General features: G+C 49.1%; 1 protein-coding gene across 1 annotated transcript; it reads left to right on the forward strand.

The window, feature by feature from the left end:
• The first annotated feature begins 426 nt into the window (after positions 1-426).
• Positions 427-22,207, forward strand: peli3 (pellino E3 ubiquitin protein ligase family member 3). The gene is made up of 7 exons (XM_070854553.1): positions 427-483; positions 11,135-11,335; positions 13,597-13,726; positions 15,383-15,484; positions 17,533-17,757; positions 20,370-20,558; positions 21,408-22,207. Exons 2-7 carry the CDS (start codon positions 11,163-11,165, stop codon positions 22,005-22,007), a joined length of 1,419 nt encoding a protein of 472 aa, XP_070710654.1. The 5' UTR covers positions 427-483; positions 11,135-11,162; the 3' UTR covers positions 22,008-22,207.
• Positions 22,208-22,305: the final 98 nt, after the last annotated feature.

The raw sequence follows: 22,305 nt of genomic DNA on the forward strand, positions 1-22,305 counted from the left end.
CGTGACAACACCAGGCTCAGGCGAGCTGAGAACCACTCAGTAAGTTCACGTCGACTGCGTTGATCCGGACCTGGACCAGGATCCAGACCAGGATCAGACGTAACTAGGCGGGTTCTTGAAGGCACCAGCTCGAATGTCTTGATTTACCAGGATCACTTAAAGGCAGCACAGAGTGAGTGTGAGCAGGTTTTTTTCTGGAGCCAGAGGGGGGGGGTGTAGGCGGGCCATGGGCTGTGTGCAGCTCCATCCGGAGCACCGAGCGCTCAGTCTCCGCTGGAACGGGAGCGGAGAGGAGGCGATGCTGCGGCGGCCCGTGTCCTGTGCGTCTTCTTCTCCGTCTCCTTCTTCTTCCTCTTCGCCCCCCCTGTCCGGCTGTCCGCTGCCCAGGCCGCGCAGGGTCTGACAGAACCAGAGGAGGACCCCCCCCACCCCACCCCAGGTGGATCCGAGCCGGTCCGGACCTCCATTGGCGAACATCAGCGGGTACGGCCTGTCTCTCTGCTGCTGCTGTCTCACTCTCAGCTGTCTGTGTGTCCACTGTTATTCAGGCTCGTGCTGTGTCTGACCCAGCTGACTGGTAAGTGATGGGAGGGGGGTGGGGGGGGGGCTCAGCGGACTGACTGGGAGCCTTTTATTATTTACGGCTACATCACCGCTGTGTGTGTGTGTGTGTGTGTGTGTACTGTGGACACCCCCTTTTATAAACCCGGGGAGGGGGTAGCAGAGGTCTAGGGTTCGTCCTGCCCCCCCAGGCCTGTTTACAGCCCGATCAGCTCCTCCATCAGCCAGGTGGCCCTGAGGAGGAGGAGGAGGAGGAGGAGGAAGAGGAGGCCATGTTTGATGGTCCTGGAGCTCACGTGAAGCTTTCCTGGCGCAGTCAGACTTTTGATGATGGTCCCCCCCCCCTTTCTAGATGCTTCTGGGGGCGTTTGTAGGCTGATGGGGGGGGGGGGGGGGGCTCGGAGTGTGTGAGTGACCAGCAGCAGCTCCTCTGGTTTGCTGAGTAATGGCTGTGTGAGCGGGAAGCACAGCGGTGGGGGGGGGCTGGATGGTGATGCTGTGACCAGGCAGGTGGATGCAGACGTGCGAGGCCCTGTGTGTGTGTGTGTGTGTGTGTGTGTGTGTGTGTGTGTGTGTGTGTGTGTGTGTGTGTGTGTGTGTGTGTGTGTGCTGCTGTTACCCTGAAGGCCTCCATGTTGTGTTCACTGACCGTCGTCAGCTCCAGCACACAGGTCCATCTGTCCTCGCGCCAACAGGAAGTCCCCAGTGTCACCTGAGGCCGGGCGACAGCGTCCGCTCTGATGCTGCAGTGCTGACAGCTGTGATGTCACAGACGCCAGAGGAACAGCACTGGGAACAGGACTGCTGGGATTAATGGACCAGCAGCGCTGTCAGTAGTGGCTCACAGGTAGAGCGAGTCCTCCACCAATCCCACCTCCTCTGGTCCAAGAGTCCTTGAGCAAGACTCTGAACCCCAAACTGCTCCCAGCAGGTTGTTGGAGCGCAGTGATACTGGAGGAGTGGTGACATTACAAGCAGCAGGCACTGATAGTTCTGTTGGTGTCAGTGGGAGAACGGGGGCCTAGCAGTCCCTGATTTACTGGAGCGAAGGAAAGTAGAGACACAGAATATAAGTGAAGAGCATCGCTGCTGTTTCTAGAAGAATCTTCCAGCAGAGGACAGACATGTTGTCCACAGTGGTCAGAGTCAGACGGGGTCATGTGACCTGGCCCCGGTGATGCTCACACGGCCCTGATGATGCTCTGCTCTGTCTATCGCCGTACTTCACCCCTTTAGCAGCAGACCGGACTGCTTCATCACAGCAGCCACACACACACACACACACACACACACACACACTAATGTATCACCATCTCTAGCTGCATCATACTAGCTGGGTAATATTCATGGAGAGAAACTTGTGGAGTACGTAAGGATGAGTGTGGTGATTACAGATGCACTGTAACACAGGAAGTGACACGGGGTTGCTATAATGCAGTCTGATTAATTACATCAGTGCACATCCCTCCAGTAACACTGTAGCATTCTGGGACATCCCTCTGCTAACCGCTAACCACTACGGCTACATCAGCATGGAAACAGTCAGTGAAAACCAATTTACCAACCAAATTACAACAATGGCGTCTGTCACGTGATGCTGTTCGGCTTCAGCCCATGTTGGGCCCCTGTTGGACCGACAGACACAGCAGAGCACCCCTGAGCCACTTAGAGACCTGTGGGGGTCAGAGAGTGACATCATCGCCTCCGCCTCCCGCCCCGTCCCACAATGCCTCTGGATGAGCATCAGCACTCACAGTCATATTTATGAAAAATGATGTCATCAGGGTTGTCTCAGTCCAGACTTGAGGGCTAGTCTGTGTGGTGTGGGGGGAGGGTCTGATGATGACTGTGTCAAGTTGCATTATGGGAAATGTAGGATCCAATGTTATGGGGCTTGGCTCCTGCTAGGCACCAAAATGTCAGGATATACTGGCCTGTGTTACATCAGTCGTGTCATTCTGACCAGTGCTCCAACTGAACACTGATGCCTCTTTAACTCTTGTTAAGCTGCTTGTGTGTGTGTGTGTGTGTGCGTGTGTGTGTGTGTGTGTGTGTGTGTGGCTGTGTGTGTGTGTGTGTGGCTGTGAATGGGTCAGTTTGCTCTGAGTGGTCAAAAAGACGAGAAAGGTGTCGTACATGTCCATCCATTCACCGTGTTACAGCTCCGTCAGCCTCACTCACGTGGACCTACGCAGCCATGTGGGACTCTTATCCTGGTCCCACCAGCAGGGCTCTGATTGGTTGACATCAGACCATGAATTGTTGAAAAATGGCAGATGTGGGTGATATTAGGTAAATATGAGAACCTCAGAGGTTATTTGAGGAAGAACACTGAATGGATCCAGATATAAAGAGAAATGAGACAGTGGTGGAGGGAGCGCAGGCTGGATTTGGAGGTGGGGGAGGGTAACGTCCCTGCACAGAACACGGGCCTGTGGGATGTGTACAGTATGAAGTGTTACGTAATGGGGAGCAGACATATTCTCTGGCCCTGACATGCTTTCAAATATGAAGCACCCATGAGCAGTGTGTGTGTGAGTCACTGCTCCATGTTTGATTAAAACACATGTGGCCTTGTTGTCACGTTCGAATCAGACAGTGGGGACACGAGCAGCCCGTCTGTGGTGTGAGGCTAGGACTCACCACACAGGTCTGTCAGGTGGATTATATTTAGCTCGCTGCTCATTTGTTTCCTGTCTTTCTCTCCCACACACTCCACACACACACACTCGCCCTCCCCTGCAGTGGGTGCTCGCAGAGAGTGAAGGGGAGGGAGGTGAGGGGAAGGAAAGAGGGCCACCAATGTCCACAAGAAAAGCCAATGATTGTACCACGGTCTACCCACATGGCATGTATTGTAAACCTGAAAGGGTCCTGCCACCTACCTCCTGGAACAGGGACCAATACGGGGGGGGGCAGAGCCGTTCAGACACTGGCCTGTTTGGTTGTTGACTGTCTTTCTGTGATGCTCAGATTAATACACAGATCATTTTCTGTGCCTACAACAGTGCATGGTCTCTGTGTCCCCTGATGGTCTCTGATGGTCTCTGTGTCCCCTGGTGGTCTCTGATGGTCTCTGTGTCCCCTGATGGTCTCTGTGTCCCCTGATGGTCTCTGATGGTCTCTGTGTCCCCTGGTGGTCTCTGATGGTCTCTGTGTCCCCTGATGGTCTCTGTGTCCCCTGATGGTCTCTGATGGTCTCTGTGTCCCCTGGTGGTCTCTGATGGTCTCTGTGTCCCCTGATGGTCTCTGATGGTCTCTGTGTCCCCTGATGGTCTCTGTGTCCCCTGATGGTCTCTGTGTCCTCTTGGTCCCTGATGGTCTCTGATGGTCCCTGATGGTCTCTGTGTCCACTGATTGTCTCTGATGGTCCCTGGTGGTCTCAGATGGTCTCAGATGGTCTCAGATGGTCCCTGATGGTCTCTGTGTCCTCTTGGTCCCTGATGGTCTCTGATGGTCCCTGATGGTCTCTGTGTCCACTGATTGTCTCTGATGGTCCCTGGTGGTCTCTGATGGTCTCAGATGGTCCCTGATGGTCTCTGTGTCCTCTTGGTCCCTGATGGTCTCTGATGGTCCCTGATGGTCTCTGTGTCCACTGATTGTCTGTGATGGTCCCTGGTGGTCTCAGATGGTCCCTGATGGTCTCTGTGTCCTTTTGGTCCCTGATGGGCTCTGATGGTCCCTGATAGTCCCTGATGGTCTCTGTGTCCACTGATTGTCTCTGATGGTCCCTGGTGGTCTCTGATGGTCTCTGATGGTCTCAGATGGTCTCTGTTTCCTATGATGGACATCAGCACAGCCTTGTTTCTCTGTTAGCTCTGTGTTGAGTCTCCTCCTCCTGAGCAGGACAGACAGCAGCAGTTTCACACAGAGTGCACTGATGTACTGAATGCACTCAAGTGCATTTATGGAGGGATGAGCGAGCGCATTGATCAGTTTAATTCATGGATACTGTTCCCATAACGTAAAATACATTTCCAGCATGTGTGCATTTATACTGTCCTCTGCTATGTTATCTTATGTGGAGACATTCAATGAATGCCAGCAACTGCTCACTTAAGCCAAGAAAGAAGTTTGGTCGGTAGTGCAAAACATACAAGGCGCACAACTGCATTTAGCAGAATATTTGAATTTATAATGTGTCCAGGGAGGGGGGGGGGGCGTCATGTTTCTCCTTCAGAAGCTCCTCGTACAAGGCGGGAGAAGAGAGTAGCCAGGAAAGGTGTTCTACACAGCCACTCCATTCCTCCATGAGCTGCTTCTAAGCAAGTCCCTTTTCATAGGCAGAGCGTGCTGTCAGGTCACACCAGGGCTGGATTCTGGTCTCTCCAGCTCACCCCTGCAGCCTCACCCCTGCACTCACGTCCAGTCTGCTGCCCCAGCCATGGTCTTCCCCTCCTGCTGTTGGTGTGACTGAATCTGGGCTTCACTGTCACGACCACCGCTCACAAACCTCAGACTGGACACACGTCATCAGTGGCTTAATAAATCCAATAACTTTGTATGCCAGAGAATGTCAGTACCTGTAATTCATTAGGAATAAAGGTTGGCCCATGGACCTCTGCTTATGGTTATGCTATCTAACTGCAATTAGAATCTAACAAGCTATGATAAACATGAACTAAAGCTGCCTAAAATACCACTGTTATTAGATTTGTGATGCTTTAAAATGTCAAAAAATGCTGTCAATTCATCAATTTACTAGGAGGCGTACCTGAGAAACACTCAGTGCAGGAACTATTCAGTGTTTGGTGGCGTTGCTTCCACCTTTTGCATATTTCATTTGCATAGTTCATATATGAACTGAAAAGAGCGGACAGTCGACTAAAGCCTCCCAGCACTACGTCAGCGTCACTTCCAGAGACATAGGGATATAGATTGCTGCATGCTTCTGAGGCTATTCAGAGGGTTCATGTCTTGTCACAGAGCTGATGAGATCCGCTCGTCAGTAACTGAATTGAACTCAAACACATAACCAGAGCCGTGTTCTGTTTCTCTGCTTTAGAACAAACCAAAGCTCATGAAGATCAGTCAGGGTCTGGAGCTTGTAATGAAGTCTGCTTCTCTCAGAACACACAACAGTGGATCTTGACTGCCCCATTATGACAGCCACATAGATGCATAACAGAGACACGCAGCAGCAGCCAATGAGATGTCTGCATTTCTACATCACGGTCACCACCTCTAGGATGCACTACAATCTGGAGAAATGGTGATTATAAAATACTCTAAACCGGTTGGATAGTTTGAGTTGGAGCAGTTTGTATGAACGTGACTAGAGACTAGAGGGGACTAGTGAGTAGACGACTATCCGTGTTCTGCCTGATGGTGCTTAACCCTTTCAAACGCACCCCCAGAGGTACCCGGAGGAGAGAAGGGAACTCGTTCCTGCAGCGCTGTCCTTAGGCACAGTGGTACTCTGAGCTAAATGCTAATGTCAGCACATTAACGTGCTCCCAAGGTTGCCATGCTGGTGTTTAGCTCATGTCTCATGGTCGCCATCCTAGTTTAGCATGTTAGCATGCTCTGCTAATTAGCAGTAAACTGAATGTACAGCTGAGGCTGATGGGATATGTCATTATGTCACAGCTCTTATAGATAAATGGATACTTTGTATATAATCTATCATGACAGTCCGTCCAGTAGTGGACAGATATTTCAGTGTGGCCCAACTAGCAGGCATTTGTTAATGTTAAAAATTAGATCAGTCAACTTTACATTTTTGAACTCTTACGTATTGGTTTGTTTTTTTTCAATGTGTAGACATGTTGTTCTGTGTGTGCAAGCTGACGCAGTGTGTGTTGTCACGTGTGTAGATGATGACGCAGTGTGTGTTGTCACGTGTGTAGATGATGATGCAGTGCATGTTACATGTGTACATGATGATGCAGTGTGTGTTGCTACATGTGTACATGATGATGCAGTGTGTGTTGCTACATGTGTGATGATGATGATGATGTAGTGTGTGTTGTTACATGTGTACATGATGATGCAGTGTGTGTTACATGTGTACATGATGCAATGTGTGTGTTGCTACATGTGTGATGATGATGATGATGTAGTGTGTGTTGTTACATGTGTACATGACAATGATGATGCAGTGTGTGTTACATGTGTACATGATGATGCAGTGTGTGTTGTTACATGTGTACATGGCGGTGATGATGCAGTGTGTGTTGCTAGTGTACATGATGATGCAGTGTGTGTTGCTACATGTGTACATGATGATGCAGTGTGTGTTGCTACATGTGTACATGGCGGTGATGATGCAGTGTGTGTTGTTACATGTGTACATGGCGGTGATGATGCAGTGTGTGTTGCTAGTGTACATGATGATGCAGTGTGTGTTGCTACATGTGTACATGATGATGCAGTGTGTGTTGCTACATGTGTACATGATGATGCAGTGTGTGTTGCTAGTGTACATGATGATGCAGTGTGTGTTGCTACATGTGTACATGGCGGTGATGATGCAGTGTGTGTGTGTGTGTGTGTTGTGACACCATGATGTGCAGAGGCCCTGCTCTGTGGTGTGTAGTGCTGTGCTGGACTGTGATGCAGTGCTCCAGTGTGTCCTGGTGTGTCTGGTCTGCTATCTGCAGTGTGTTGTGTTGTGGTGTGTGATGCTGTGTGTGAGTGTGTTTGGTCTCAGACCCTCCAGCCACTCTGCTCTGGTCCTCCGAACTGCATCCTCCCTATCTATTTCTCTTTATTATTCTCTCCTTCCTTTGTCTTCCTTTGTCAGACGGCCTTCTTCTTTGTTTCAGCCCCCCCCCCTCCTCTACCCCCAGGATGTGGCTGTGGGTTGATTAGAAAATGCGTGGCATAGAACAGGCAATCCATCACCCTGCCAAAGCCTGCTACCTCTACGCATGCGCTTGCTGACACACACACCCTCTCCCTCTCTCTCCTCTTCCTCATTTCCCTCCTCTCTTCATCATCCACGCCTTGGTGTGTGTGTGCGTGTGTGTGTGTGTGTGGGTGGGTGTGTGTATGTGTGTTTCACGAGCAGCATCTCACATCTACCCCTCCTTTCATGTCTTTCCTTCACCTCTCCTTGCCCTTCAAACCCGCTCCTCCTCCTCTTTGTCGTCTACATCCACTCATCCACCCATGGCAGTCACGCCTCTTTAGCTTTTACAGATCATCCTGGTGGTACTTCTGCTCACTCAGATCATTCAGACTGAGGAGGAAGAGGGCCCTGAAATATTTATTAACCTCTCACATGATCAGACAGCAGCTTCATCATCACTGCTATTTTTCTTTGACCACATCTACTAAACTGTCTGTATTGACAACTACTGACAGATCTTAGCCTACCTGTCACACAGCGACAGAGAACGACACACACTCACACTCACATCTGGGTCTCGGATCATCCTAACCTGCATGTCTTTGGACTGTGGGAGGAAGCCGGAGTACCCGGAGAGAATCCACACAAGCACAGAGAGAAAATGCAGTTTTGTCAAGGTTCAAGGCTCCAACCAGAAACCTGCTCCGACCAGAGATGGTTGGCTACGCCCGAATGTAACTTAATTTATAGCTGAATCAGCAAGAGCATCTTCAACATTGTAAAGTGGCCCCGGCCTTTTTTACCCAGCAGCTCCCCACTGAGCTCAGGATAGGATACAACTGTATTTCTCTTTCTAGCCTTATTTCTTTCTTGAGGGTGCACCAATCCGATCCACAGGACGGGTACTGGAGGTCAATACTGACCTAGTTAAGCTTCTGTCAAGCTTCTACCAGCATTTTCTGGCCTCGTGTTTTCCACAGCGTGCACAGCTTTTACATTTGGAGAGAGGACGGGTTTCTGGGAGACCCCACATTTCTACTATTTCCTCGTACCCTCTACCCTCTCCCCTGTCCGGCCGGGATGCCATCCAACAGGATGGAAGAGAACACGTCCAAACCTGGGACAGCGTTTTCAGTCTTATTACGTTCACGTTCCCACCATGATTATCTAATGTGCTCAAAGGGAGAACAAAGCTTGTTGGGCTTTGTCATGCTTTTGCAGCATTCGCTTTCCACAGTGTAGGTGGTCTCGCCCACTTTTGATTAATAATAGGCCTGAGCATTAGGAGCTGGCTTTGAACCTGTACAGAGACAGGCACTGAGTTTGTCTGACGTGATAAACAAACGTCAAAATACTCACACAGTGACCCACGCTGTGTGTGGTAGAGATGACCCCTCTCTTTTTAGGATAGTATGCATATTTCCTGTGCTCTCTGCTCAGCTAGCTCAATGCTTGGCATTGGCGTTTTGTTGGTGTGTTGAGTCCAGTGTGCCTTAATGCTGTGGCCTTAGTTACATTCGACAGGGCTGCAACGAAAATGGATCGTTGTAATAGTGAACCGGCTCCACCTCTATTTGGTGGCTGCTGCTCAGGGAAGGTTGCACCACCCCGGGGGCTTCGTCAACAATCTGGGCTACGACAGTTCATCAATTGATGGTTATCTGCTTGTTAACTGTGAGAGCCTGTGAGGGGGACATGCTGTCTTGTTCCAGCACTCCTCTCTGGGTTTTAGATCACTCATCAGTAGTCACATGGTGTAATTCATTACCTCAGGACCTCCTGAGCAGGGCACAACACACTCATCATAAATTAATTAACAGGATTCATAGATGCAGGAATCGCTTAAGCTGCCTTAGTGGAAAAAGCTGAATCACTTGTGTCCATCCAGTTGTCTCAGGATGGACTGGCTGCTCTGTAACGGCCTCCACCAGCAAACAGAAAGCACTTGAGTCACATGAAGAGGATGACAGCATCTCAGAGACTAGCTGGCCACCCATCGTGTGCTGCAGTACAGTATAGATTTCCACTGGTCTAAAGTCCATTCTTTGTGTTTCTGTGCCCAAGCAATTCTCTTCTTCTTGTTTCTTCTTCTTCTTTGAAGCCTTTCTTTGGCTTCTGCAGTTCCACCATGACGGCCTGGTTCACACAGTCTCCTCTGAACAGCTGATGTTGAGGTGTGTCTGCTACTTGAACTCTGTGAAGCATTTCTATGGGCTCTAATCTGAGGTGCTGTTAGTTTGTGGTTTCAGAGGTCTGATGAACTTTTCCTCTGCAGCACAGGGAACTCTTGGTCTTCCTTTCCTGGGTTTGGTGCACTTGAGGAAACATTCAGATTTCCTGAACTATTCTGGATTAACTGACCTTCATGTCTTAAAGTAATGATGGACTGTTGCTTCTCTTTACTTAGTTCAGTGCTTCTTGCTATAATCTGGATTAGAACAATAGTCAAATAGAACTATTCACTGTATACACCTGTGTACCAGCTACCTCTGTACAACACAACTGATGGTCTCACACACAGAAACTCCACAACTTAACTCTTGACAAGGCACACGTGTTCATTTCAAACCATCCAGGTGACCTCATGAAGCTGATGGAGAGAATTATAGAGTGAGAAAAGGTGGCTATATCTAAGGTTTAAAACATTCTGGTATATTCTTTTTTGTTGACTACATTATTCCACATGTGGTCTTCAATATTAATCAACTTTGTAGAAAATATAATAAAGACAAACCATTGAATGAGAAGGTGTGTCCAGACCTTAGACTGGTACTGTATACTAAACCTGTCTGAGTGGCACAACAAGCATAACTTAACTTAACACATATAAACGTGCATCTACAAGGCTGTTACATCTGTGATGTCACGATTTTCCACTTACAATCTAATGTTGAAATAGTCGCTGTGTATTTAATTGGTCTGTATTTGTATAGCGCCTTTCTGGTCATTTCGACTACTCAAAGTCCTCATTCACACTAAGTCGTAGGAGACTGTTCTTCATACACATTCACACAAGAAAGTTGGGGTTCACTTGCTTAAGCAGCTGATGATGACCCACTCTACCTCTGAGCCACAGCCGCCCCTTTTTCTGTATAACCAGCAGGCACTAACCCATGTCTCCATATTTGTCATGAAACAGATTTCACTCAGAGGTACCTCTGTCAAGGAACTGACCATTTCTAGTAAATGGTGGCAGCAGAAGCAGAAAAGGCTCTGTTCTCAAAGAATGTGAGGCGCTAAGAGGACTCTACTGGAGAACCCTTAGTGTGTGTGTGTGTTAGTTAGATTACAGATGAGTTAGCAGTACCAGAACTATGGCATGGTGGAGGGAGTGTTGGCATGAGCGCATCAGCGGTGTGCTAGTGACAAGCGTGGCCACAGCAGACACCACTAGTCAGCTAGTAGCCAAACAGCTGACGGACGAGCCAGTGACTGTGAAGCATGAATCAAACGGCTGATGCCAATGTATGTGCTCCATGAAGCCTTCCAGCTCCAGCTGATCCTCCTAGGTTTTTCTCAGGTCTGCATGTGATGCTGTTGAGTTAGAGTCCTGGGATTCATGCACATTTTGACAGTGCGGGGGCCACACACCAGCATACAGCACAGTTTGCCACAGGAGCATGACTGTTCCGACCACCTACTATGTCCTAGTGTGTTTTTCTCAGGTACCATCCGCTGTTTTATTGCATGTTATTCTGCAACCTTTAAACTGAGTGTCTTCCTCAGTAGCACAAGATGTTCTGACTCTCTCTTTCTGTCTCTCTTTCCCTCCACCCCCAGGAGTGAGCCCCAGGTGTGGCCGGTGGGCATGGTTTTGGAGGGTAGCTCAGAGGCGCTGTGTCCCCCCCCATCTCTGGAGCTGCGCCCATCCTGCAACAAGAGCCAGCCCTCGCCTCCTCTGGGCTCAAGCTCACAACCCCACGACGGAGTGTTCCCTGAGGACAAGGAGCCCGTCAAGTACGGCGAGCTCATCGTCTTAGGGTGAGATACTGAGGCTGTCTTTACATGTCTACCTGTGAGATACAGCTGACAACGGGACAGATGTTAACTACAATATCTGCACTTCACCTACCTGGACTGGTTACTGATGACCCAACAGGTTTGAGAGCCCCTATAGGTCCCATGTGCACACTGTCCACAGGCAGGGATGTGTGCACACTGCTGCGCCCCCATGAGCAGCTGGACACCAGATGAGTCGACTTCCTATCTGGGGCCAGACCCAAGTCAAGCCAAGCATCACACACCCAGAGACTAACTTAGCCAATTCCCTGTGGACATTTTCCACTAAGTGTAAGTGTGGCAGCTGGTGGAGCTCTGAGCCCGAGGGAGCAGTGCAGTGTGCGACATCTGGACTCACATCACATTATTGTTCAAAGGCTGGGCCAACTACCTGCAAATTGTTGAAATGTCATTTCATTTGGACCAATTGGACAAGCGACCCGCCCGCCTGCCTACGTACCTGCGTACACGCTGCACGTGCACCCATTGCTGTGCATGAATGGAGGCCTCCACAGGGCTAAAGCTAGTGAGCTAGTTGTACTAGAATGGAAGAGAAAGTCAAAGTGTAAATGGCGGCTCAGCGACAGACCGCGGTGAGTCAGCAGCAGGAAGCTCAGACACCCACTGAGCCGAGGGACGAGAACGAGCCGCCGCCGAGCGCCACAGACTGTTGTTTAGTGAGCCACCAGCATGAAGCCCAGGGAGCAGAGACTCTGAGCTAGACGGTACCATCCTGACACACGGCTGTCTGTCAGGCTGAAAAGCTCAGAGTGTGTGCCAGCCACTGAGGGACCGTGGTGGTGGTGGTGGCCGGTCTTCTCATCACTGTCATGGCCTCGTCCTTCTATAGTAACATTAGTCAGTCAGTTGTGGGGGAGAGACTTTGGAGGAAAGCCTCCAAAAGGGGGGGTGGGGGGCGGCAGGGTTTGGTTGGATACTTTCAAAGTCAGCTGTGTTAGTTTTTCCAACACTTAACTTTTAACAGGGGGAGGCTTACTTCACCCCTGCCTCCAGTGCTTGAGCTAGGCTAATCATGTCCTCCAGTAACTTTAGGTACCTAACTGAGCTGAATACTGTAGAAACCCAGTGAGGATTCATGCCAGATGGTATCCAGTGGGTTACCAGTCACAGTGAGACATTAACTTAGCATGTAGAGAAAATTGGGCATCAAAAATAAGCTCTCTTTTTACCACTGCAGGCTTATCGGTGACTAAGTACGTTTTTAGGCTTCTGAGATGTCTTTTAATATTCTGCACCATTAATGTGACATTGACTCAGCTGCCTTCTCACCTCCCCCAGGGTTACTCCGTCAGAAAGCTCAGGCCAACTGAAGTGAGTGAAACCATGCGCCCAGTCTACTGTAAAGTACCTTAGTGAAGGCACTTATTTCTCAGTCATTTGAAAGAAAGAGATGGCTTGCAGGAGTATGAGGGAAGGATATCTGTCCCACATGCATGTACAAACACAGTCTGCCTCAAACCAATCATGATTGGAGAGTGCTGGTCGTTATGAACGCACCCTAACATGCAGTGATCATGGCTGATAACACTGGGTAACTCAATCTAAGGACATTGTATTAGGACTTCCTGTGGCGTCAGACATTTTAGTGAGAGTTTAGTGCCCATTTAAGTAAACACAATGGTCTTTATAAGTACCGATCTGGATTCAGGAAACCAAATTCCACACTGTATGGAGGTATCAGGGTTCATTTATTTTCGTGTTCTGCAACTCATGAAACACAAAATGAAAGCTGTGGCTGCTTAATGCCGCACACACACAGAACATATGTACCAATAATGACATTCAGAATAGAATAAGATAAAATTTAAAAATTAAATACATGCAGCTATTTACATACATATTCACCCAGGAAATAATTGTGTAGTGGATTTTTTGAGTTTGCATCTGGATGAATATAAGCAGCACCAACAGGATAGTGATGATGATAATATGGTCTTCATCTTCACATTAAAAGGTTGACGTCTGCACCAAGCACCACTGATGTAAGCACGGAGTCCTTCTCCCCTCGTCAGGCCGTAGGCCAACTGAGAGCTGAATAGTAAACAGGGAGTGTACTCAGTGATTTTTACATTGCATATAAGTAATTCAGTTTGGTCACATTCTACAGCTGACTGAGTCGACCTATAACCATTTCATGATAGTTGTTAAAAAACACAGGGAACACAAAATTAATTTATATCAGTTAAGGCCTATCAAGTATATTTTCTTCTTATGCTTCACAGGCACAATGGGTCGCTGGCCAATGGGGACAAGGGTCGCAGAAGAAGTCGCCTGGCCCTCTATAAGAGACCTAAAGCCAACGGAGTCAAACCTGATGTTATCCACAATGTGTCAACCCCTCTGGTGTCAAAGGTGAGAAGTCCTGAATCCTTCCAGTGAAACTGAAAAGGTGGAAGTTTAGTCAACTGATTGGGTTCATCTGGCTTTATTGATAAGTATAATTGGGTATCATCTGCATAACAGTGGAAATTAATTAACAGTGGAGTTTCCTGGTAATGTTACCAAGAGGGAGCACATATATGGTAAATAATATCGGTCCAAGCACTGAACCTTGTGGAACTCCATGTCATGTACATGACATATACAAACTGAAATCGATCTGATCAGTAGGACTTAAACCAGCCTAATGCAGCTCCTTTTACGCCAATGAATTGTTCCAGTCTCTGTAATAGGATGTGATGGTCAATGGTATCAAATGCAGCACTCAAATCTAACAAGACCAGGACAGAGAGAAGTCCTCTGTCTGATGCCATAAGGAGGTGGTTTGTAACCTTCACCAGTGTCTCTGTGCTGTGGTTCACTCCAAAACCTGACTGGAAATCCTCAAATAGACTATTGGAATTAAGAAAATTACTCAACTGATTGACTTTCTCCAGGATCTTGGAGAGAAAGGGAAGGTTGGATAAAGGTCTATAGTTGGCTAATACACCTGAATCAAGAGTGGGCTTTTTCAGGAGAGGTTTAATTACTGCTACTTTAAAGGACTGTGGTACGTAGCCTGTTAGTAAAGACTGAGTGATCATATCCAGTAAGGACGTGTTAATTAAGGGCAGGACTTCCTTAAGTAACCCAGTAGGAACGGGGTCTAGGAGACAAGCTGACGGTTTGGATGATGGTTTGAAATTATTGTGGCCAATTCAGGAAGATCAAGTGGAGAAAAACAGTCCAAGTGCACATTAAGCCCAACAGCTGTTTCCATGATTCCTGAGTTTGAGGTTGAATTAGAGCCTGTTGAGGGCAGGAGGTGATGAATTTAGTCTCTAATAGCTAGAATTTTATCATTAAAGAAGTGATGTGAGTATTAATATGACTGGGGGGAGTGGCATATTCTTCATGGAGCAGCCAGGTTTCAGTCAGACACAATAGATCAATATGATGGTCTGATATCAGATCATTTAGTAAAACAGCTTTGGATGTCAGAGATCGGATGTTTAAAAGTCCACATTTAACTCTCCTGTCCTGCTTGACTCTGCCAGTGGTGGTATTAACTTTGATTAGATTTGTTTAGTACTTTGGCTTATGACCAAATGCCTTCGGAGCTACAAACATCCCATCAGCCTCAGCTGGAGCCTCTGTTTACAGCTCATCTCCACATGTGAACAGGTCAACGTGCTAAACTAAGATGGTGAAAATGCTAAGCGTTACCCACTGAACGTAAGAATGTTAGCATTGTCACTGTGAGCATGTTAGCATGTTAGCATTTAGCTCAAAGTTCCACCTCACAGAACCGCTGTACACCACTGTGGTTCACATCATGATGTTTCTCTGCAAGTGAATTCTGAATTATCACAATTGCCAAAGCTGTCAGCCAGTGCCTTCCTTCTCTGTATTAGATGATATCTCACTACCCTAACTGTGCACCAGCTCATAAAATGATGCCAGTCATTTTGAATTAGAGCTGGGTTTGTTCCTCCAGAACAGGAAATGTCCTCTGGGTCGATTTTGCTGGCAGCCAGACCTTCACCTCTCCTTGTCATGTGACCTGGATAATGTCTTTTCCATTGGCAGGCACTCAGCAACAAAAGCCAGCACAGCATCTCCTACACACTGTCACGGAGCCACTCTGTCATTGTGGAGTACACCCACGACACCAACACAGACATGTTTCAGGTCAGTGCCAGCACACACACACACACACACACACACACACACACACACACACACAATGTCCACACGTGCCATGCCAACTCAACATTTTAGCTGTGTGACCTACCACAGAAACAGGGCGTGGTACGGCACAGAACAGCCATGCTGCCTGCAAAACTGTGAAAAAGTCATTAAAAAGTAAATAAAGAGAAATGGAGGAAATCATGGCTTCAAACCAAACGCCTGTTTCCCCCCCCCCACTGACACCACTGACTGTCTGGAACATAGTCAGTCAGCTCCTCATCAGCAACACGTGCTGTGCTTCATCTCTTACTCTCAGTGTGAAGCAGGTTTAAGGGCGACTGTGTGGGCAGCCGTGGCTCGAAGGTAGAGCAGGTCATCCACCAACTGGTCCTCCAATCCACATGTTGAAGTGTCCAAGATACCGAACCCCCAATTGCTCTAGAGTGAGTGCTTGTGTGTGTGAATGATTAGTTCCATCCTGATGCCCATTCTCAGGTCTTTGATGATTCATATCATGATATCATCAGTTCATTTCCTCTGATTAGGTTGCGTGAGACAGCAATAATTTGACATTTAGGGTGGGGTAACCAGACTCCTGCTCCCTGCCAGGAAGTAGACTGTGAGCCCATGGGCCAAAGCTGTGGATGCATTGTGTGAACTGGATATCAGACCGCTGCTCAGCCTTCCAATTTTTTCCAGTGGCCACTTGCAGAATTCCAACAAAAAATAGACCGACAGCAGGCTGACAGAACACCTCCAGCTGTACACACCACCATTCATCATGCTTTGTGTTGCTTATTTATTCACAAGTTGGTGTTTTGGTTCTACTCAAGGTGGAAACATGTAGTCACAATTTGAAGGTTACAGAGTTATATGGAGGGCAACTTTTTGGATTTAACTTTCTGAATAATGTAAATGTACTCAGCTTACCTTGGAATGATGAATATTATGCGTTACTTATGTGGTAGTATATGTGCCACACATATGTACCACATAAGTAACGTATAATATTCATCATATGTGGTATTAATATTAATAATATGTGGTATTATTTGTATCATTATTATTACTTTTGTGTCTGAACTTTATTCTTATTCTTTTGGAGCTGTGTGTAACAAAAACAATTTCCCCCTGGGGATTATTAAAGGAGTTCTGATATACTTATGAGGGCTGGCTGTGGCTCAGAGGTAGAGTGTCCATCAGTCAGAAGATCGATGGTTCGATCCCCGGCTCCTAGGGTCCACATGTCAAAGTGTCCTTGGGTCAAAAAGACCAGACAGGAGCTGATCAGCACCCAAACATCCATCACTCCCACAAACCATCCTCCTGTGTAACTGTAACCTGCACTGTTGGCTGGTTGTTGGTCGTCTCCGTGGCCCCAGACAGTAGAGCGACAGGGTCAAACACCAAGCTGAGATAAGATCACCTGGATTAGCTCAGCACCTCCGAGATCGTGTAGAGTTGGACTTGTATGCCAGTAGACCAATCATAACCATCTTAACTCATGGTTACAAATCTAAAAACAAGTCTTTAGGATGACAATATGTTAAGGAAGAGTGGCAAAGCTGTGATGATGAGCCCAGTTGTGATGCAGTAACTGTCAAATCAGTCACACTCCTAATACTCCAAACTGGAGGAGGTCAAGGCCGATCGGTTGGAATGCAGCCGTTACCTCTCCATCAGGAGAAACCACCCAAAACATACAGACAGCCCAAAATCATCTCAGATGTCCAAAACCATTTTCTCCCACCAAATAAGCAGCAGCACGTCTGTGCACAGTCACTGTGGTCCCCAGTGAGGGAGCTCCAGTGACGCTGATGGTTCACTACCCAGCACTGCATTTCTTTGTACATGTGCTCTAAAAGCTACTTTCACAACACACCTGGGCAAAAAAACCCCACTCTGTTGGCATGGCAACCCCTAGATATAAAGTCGAATAAGAACATTTGTTTGGTTTGCACCATGCTTCGCCTCTTGTGTTGTACCTTTGTGCACTGTGTGTGTGCCCTTCATCTTTTCATCCTTCTTCTGTCTCCTGGTTTCCTCAGATCGGCCGGTCCACAGAGAGCATGATTGACTTCGTGGTGACGGACACAGCGGGCAGCAGCAGCGGTCAGGGTGGAGGTGCGGCAGGGGAGAGTGGCGGCGGAGGCCAGTCGGCCCAGAGCACCATCTCCCGCTACGCCTGCCGCATCATGTGTGAACGCAGCGCTCCCTACACGGCCCGCATCTACGCCGCCGGCTTCGACTCCTCCAAGAACATCTTCCTGGGGGTGAGTGTTCTCCCTCAGGGGTGCCGGGCTGCTCCTGGTAAGCCACACAGGGACTGTTAACCATGGCAACCATGGCAGCAGGGACAGGGCTGTGCCACCCACTGGTGACATCATAGCTGTGAGGGTGAGTGTCAATGTGTGTGGCCTGGCTTCAGGAGGCGTTGGGGAAGGAACATGAACACGATACACACTACAGACTACAGACTACAGACTGTACACTACAGACTACAGACTGTACACTACAGACTACAGACTGTACACTACAGACTACAGACTACAGACTACAGACTGCACACTACAGACTACGGACTACACACTACAGACTACACACTACAGACTACAGACTACAGACTACAGACTACAGACTGCACACTACACACTACAGACTGCACACTACACACTACAGACTACACACTACAGACTACAGACTACAGACTACAGACTGCACACTACACACTACAGACTACACACTACAGACTACACACTACACACTACAGACTACAGACTACAGACTGTACACTACACACTACAGACTGCACACTACACACTACAGACTACACACTACAGACTACACACTACACACTACACACTACAGACTACAGACTGTACACTACACACTACAGACTGCACACTACACACTACAGACTACACACTACAGACTACACACTACACACTACACACTACAGACTACAGACTGTACACTACAGACTACAGACTACAGACTGTACACTACACATGGTGAATTGTCTGGATTCCGACTACTCAAAGCACTTTTACATCACACCCTCATTCAGGAGGAATCTAAGTTGGAGGAGACTGTTCTTTAAACCTCATTCACACACTGAAGCTGCTTCAGGAGCAGGTTGGGGTTCGGTGTCTTGTCCCAGTACACTTTGACATGTTGACCCATAGGAGCCAGGGATCGAACCACTCTACCACTGAGCCACAGCCATTGTACACTACACACTGAACACTACACACTATCCTGGTGGTCTCTGATGGTCTCTGATGGTCCTTGATGGTTTCTAATGGTCTCTTTGTCCCCTGATGGTCTCTTTGTCCCCTGATGGTCTCTGATGGTGTTTGTGTCCCCCAATGGTTCTCGATGGTCTCTGATGATCTCTGTGTCCCCTGATGGTCCTTAGTAATAACTTTGTCCCCTGGTGGTCTCTGATGGTCCCTGATGGTTTCTAATGGTCTCTTTGTCCCCTGATGGTCTCTGTGTCCCCTGATGGTCCCTGTGTCCTCTGATGGTCTCTGTCCCCTGATGGTGTCTTTGTCCCCTGATGATCTCTATGTCTCCCTGTGTGTCGTCTGATGGTTCTTGGTGGTCTCAGATGATCTTTTTGTCCCCTGATGGTTTCTGTTGGTCTGTGATGGTTTCCGATGGTCTCTGATGGTCTCATTATCACCTGATGGTCTGTGATGCTTCCTGATGGTCTCGGATGGTCACAGTGTCCCTTGGTGGTCTCTGATGGTTTGCCATGGTCTCAGATGTTCCCTGATGGCCTCTGATGCTCTCTGTGTCCCCCGATGGTCCCTGATGGTCTCTTTGTCCCCTGATGCTCTCTGTGTCCCCTGATGGTCCCTGATGGTTTCTATGTCTCCCTGTGTGTCCTCTGATGGTTTCTGGTGGTCTCAGATGATTTCTTTGTCCCCTGATGGTTTCTGTTTGTCTGTGATGGTTTCTGATGGTCTTTGATGGTTCTTGATGGTTCTTGATGGTCTCTGATTGTCCCTGAGGGTCTCTGTGTTCTCTGATGGCCTCTAATAGTCTCTGATGGTCTCCGATTGGTCTCTGATGGTCCCTGATGGTCTCTGTGTCCTCTGATGGTCTCTTTGTCCCCTGATGGTCTCTATGTCTCCCTGTGTGTCCTCTGATGGTTCCTGATGGTCTCTGGTGGTCTCTGTGTCTCCATCTATGTCCTATGATGGTCTCCGTCTTCTCTGGTGGCCTCTGATAGTCTCTGATGGTCTCTGATGGCCCCTAATAGTCTCTGATGGTCCCTGGTGGTCTCTGTGTCCTCTGACGGTCCCTGATGGTCTCTGATGGTCCCTGATGGTCTCTGATGGTCTCTGATGGCCCCTAATAGTCTCTGATGGTCCCTGGTGGTCTCTGTGTCCTCTGACGGTCCCTGATGGTCTCTGATGGACATTTGTCCAGGGTGAAGGTCCTGTGTAGCTGCTGTTGGTCTCCGTTAGCTCACAGTGTTGATCTGTGCAGCTTTGCTGATCTGTGATCTGCATCACCAACTACTCTGTTTTCACTGCATTGGCCCTTTAAAACCTTAATTTAACTGAAGCTAAAAATGCCAGAAATATGCCGTTTGATTTCATGAGAGCTAATTTGTGCCGATAATCTGTCCTTTCTCTGAGCTAGGGAGGGGCTGCTGAGGCGTGGGTGCCTCTCAGTGCATTAGTCAGTGCTGTAGTCATTCTGTTCTCAGCTAAATATAGCAGCAGAGGAGAGCAGCGTTGGCTGTTTTTCTAACCAGCTTCCTCCGACATCCACCTCCACTATCAACCTTGTGAGCCCCCCCCCCCCATCATCCCCTCGACCTCACGTCTGCTGTTCTGTGTGTGTGTTTGTGTGTGTGGGGGGGGTCTTTCAGGAGCGGGCTGCCAAGTGGAGAACGTCGGATGGCTTGATGGACGGTCTGACCACCAACGGGGTGCTGGTGATGCACCCGGCGGGGGAGTTTGTGTCTGAGCCGGCTCCGGGCGTCTGGAGGGAAATCTCAGTTTGTGGAAACGTCTTTGCCCTGAGGGAGACTCGCTCGGCCCAACAGAGGGGAAAACTGGTAAGACTACAGGGGCTGATGGGAAATGAGTCCTATGTTTGCTTCAATGAGTTCACATGGGCTGAGGTGTGACCTTGATTTGACCCAAGAGCATAAAGAGCAGGGAAGGGTCTGTGTGGAACAAGGCAGTGACCGCTCTCCACACAGGGTCACAGCGACGGAGTAATGTAAGGAGGCGACCGGCCTCCTAGCAGGCGCCGTGACGGCAGCTGGCTGAGATGCTCTGTGACCTTTGTCCCCGTTGGTGTAACCTTCAGCAGAGGGCAGTACAGCTCCAGGCCTGCGATTCTTCAGTCAGTCTGTCCTACACTCCTGTCCTGACTGAGAATTTATTAATATCTACGTGTCGAATGTCCCATCCATTAATGACTGGGGTCCAAGGTTACTGAGACTCCTCCGGTGCACCACTGCTTCCTTTCAGGAACATTCGCCTTCAAGTTGTTGTTCACCCCCACTGAAGTCGTGTCTTTAACAGCTTAGCAGGCAGGGAGGGGGAATGTAGTCACTGCCATAAAGTGAACATAGAGGCACCCCCGCAGGGCCCCAGTGTAATCAAGTCAAAGTGACCTCTGACTGTTAAAAAGCATCATTAAAATCACTAATGCCATCTCAGTCTCCAAGCCAGAAGGTGCCGCGAGGGTTCAGGACTGCTGCTCGATCAGTTACATTCAGACCACAGAGCCACGTACGGCTGATGGGTGTCAGCTATGTGAGCCATAACTAGTGGGGCACAGTGCCATCATGTGGTGGGACAGTGGGGGGTTGAGTCTGTGGCACAGAGTGTAGCAGCCCAGTGTGACAGCCCCCGTGCACCCCACGCCAAACTCATGTTCTCTCTCTTCTCTTCAGGTTGAAAATGAGTCAAACACCCTCCAGGACGGTTCTCTGATTGATCTGTGTGGGGCGACCCTGCTGTGGAGGACCCCCGCCGGACTGCGCCACACCCCCACCCTCAAACAGCTGGAGTCCCTTCGCCAGGAGCTGAATGCCGCCCGGCCCCAGTGTCCCGTGGGCTTCAACACTCTGGCTTTTCCCAGCCTGGCCCAGCGCGAGATCGTCGACAAGAAGCAGCCCTGGGTCTACGTCAACTGCGGCCACGTACACGGCTACCACAACTGGGGCTACCGCAAAGAGAAGGGCTCCGCCGGCCCCGGGGGCACGGCCCCCGCCAGCACCGGGGAGAGGGAGTGCCCCATGTGCCGGCGGGTGGGACCCTACGTGCCGCTATGGCTGGGCTGTGAGGGAGGATTGTACCTGGATGCCGGGCCCCCCACTCACGCCTTCTGCCCCTGCGGCCATGTGTGCTCAGAAAAGACAGTGGTAGGGTGGAGCCAGATCCCGCTACCCCACGGTACCCACGCTTTCCACGCTGCCTGCCCCTTCTGTGGCACCTGGCTCACAGGGGAGCAGGGCCACATCAAACTCATCTTCCAGGGCCCCGTGGACTGAGGCCCCGACCTGGGGGCCACTGAGAGGACAGTGACGGTGGACTGGACAGAGGACAGACTGAGTGCTGCAACAAAAACCTGAACACTCTGACGGCAAGTTGAGGAAAAGGACGGTTGCCATGATGCAGTGGTAGGTTGCCATGGCGTCACGCAGAATATGGGCTGTATGGAGAATATGTAAATAAACTGTGTTGAAATGAACTCGCCTTCAGTGATCTTTGTTCTCGTGTCGAAGTGCCCATAACATTGTTCTCATCCAGTAATCACCGATGTCTGGAAGCACGATAGCATCCGTAAAA

This window comes from Pempheris klunzingeri, chromosome 23, assembly GCF_042242105.1.
Source record: "Pempheris klunzingeri isolate RE-2024b chromosome 23, fPemKlu1.hap1, whole genome shotgun sequence".
In the NCBI taxonomy this organism is placed as follows: domain Eukaryota; kingdom Metazoa; phylum Chordata; class Actinopteri; order Acropomatiformes; family Pempheridae; genus Pempheris; species Pempheris klunzingeri.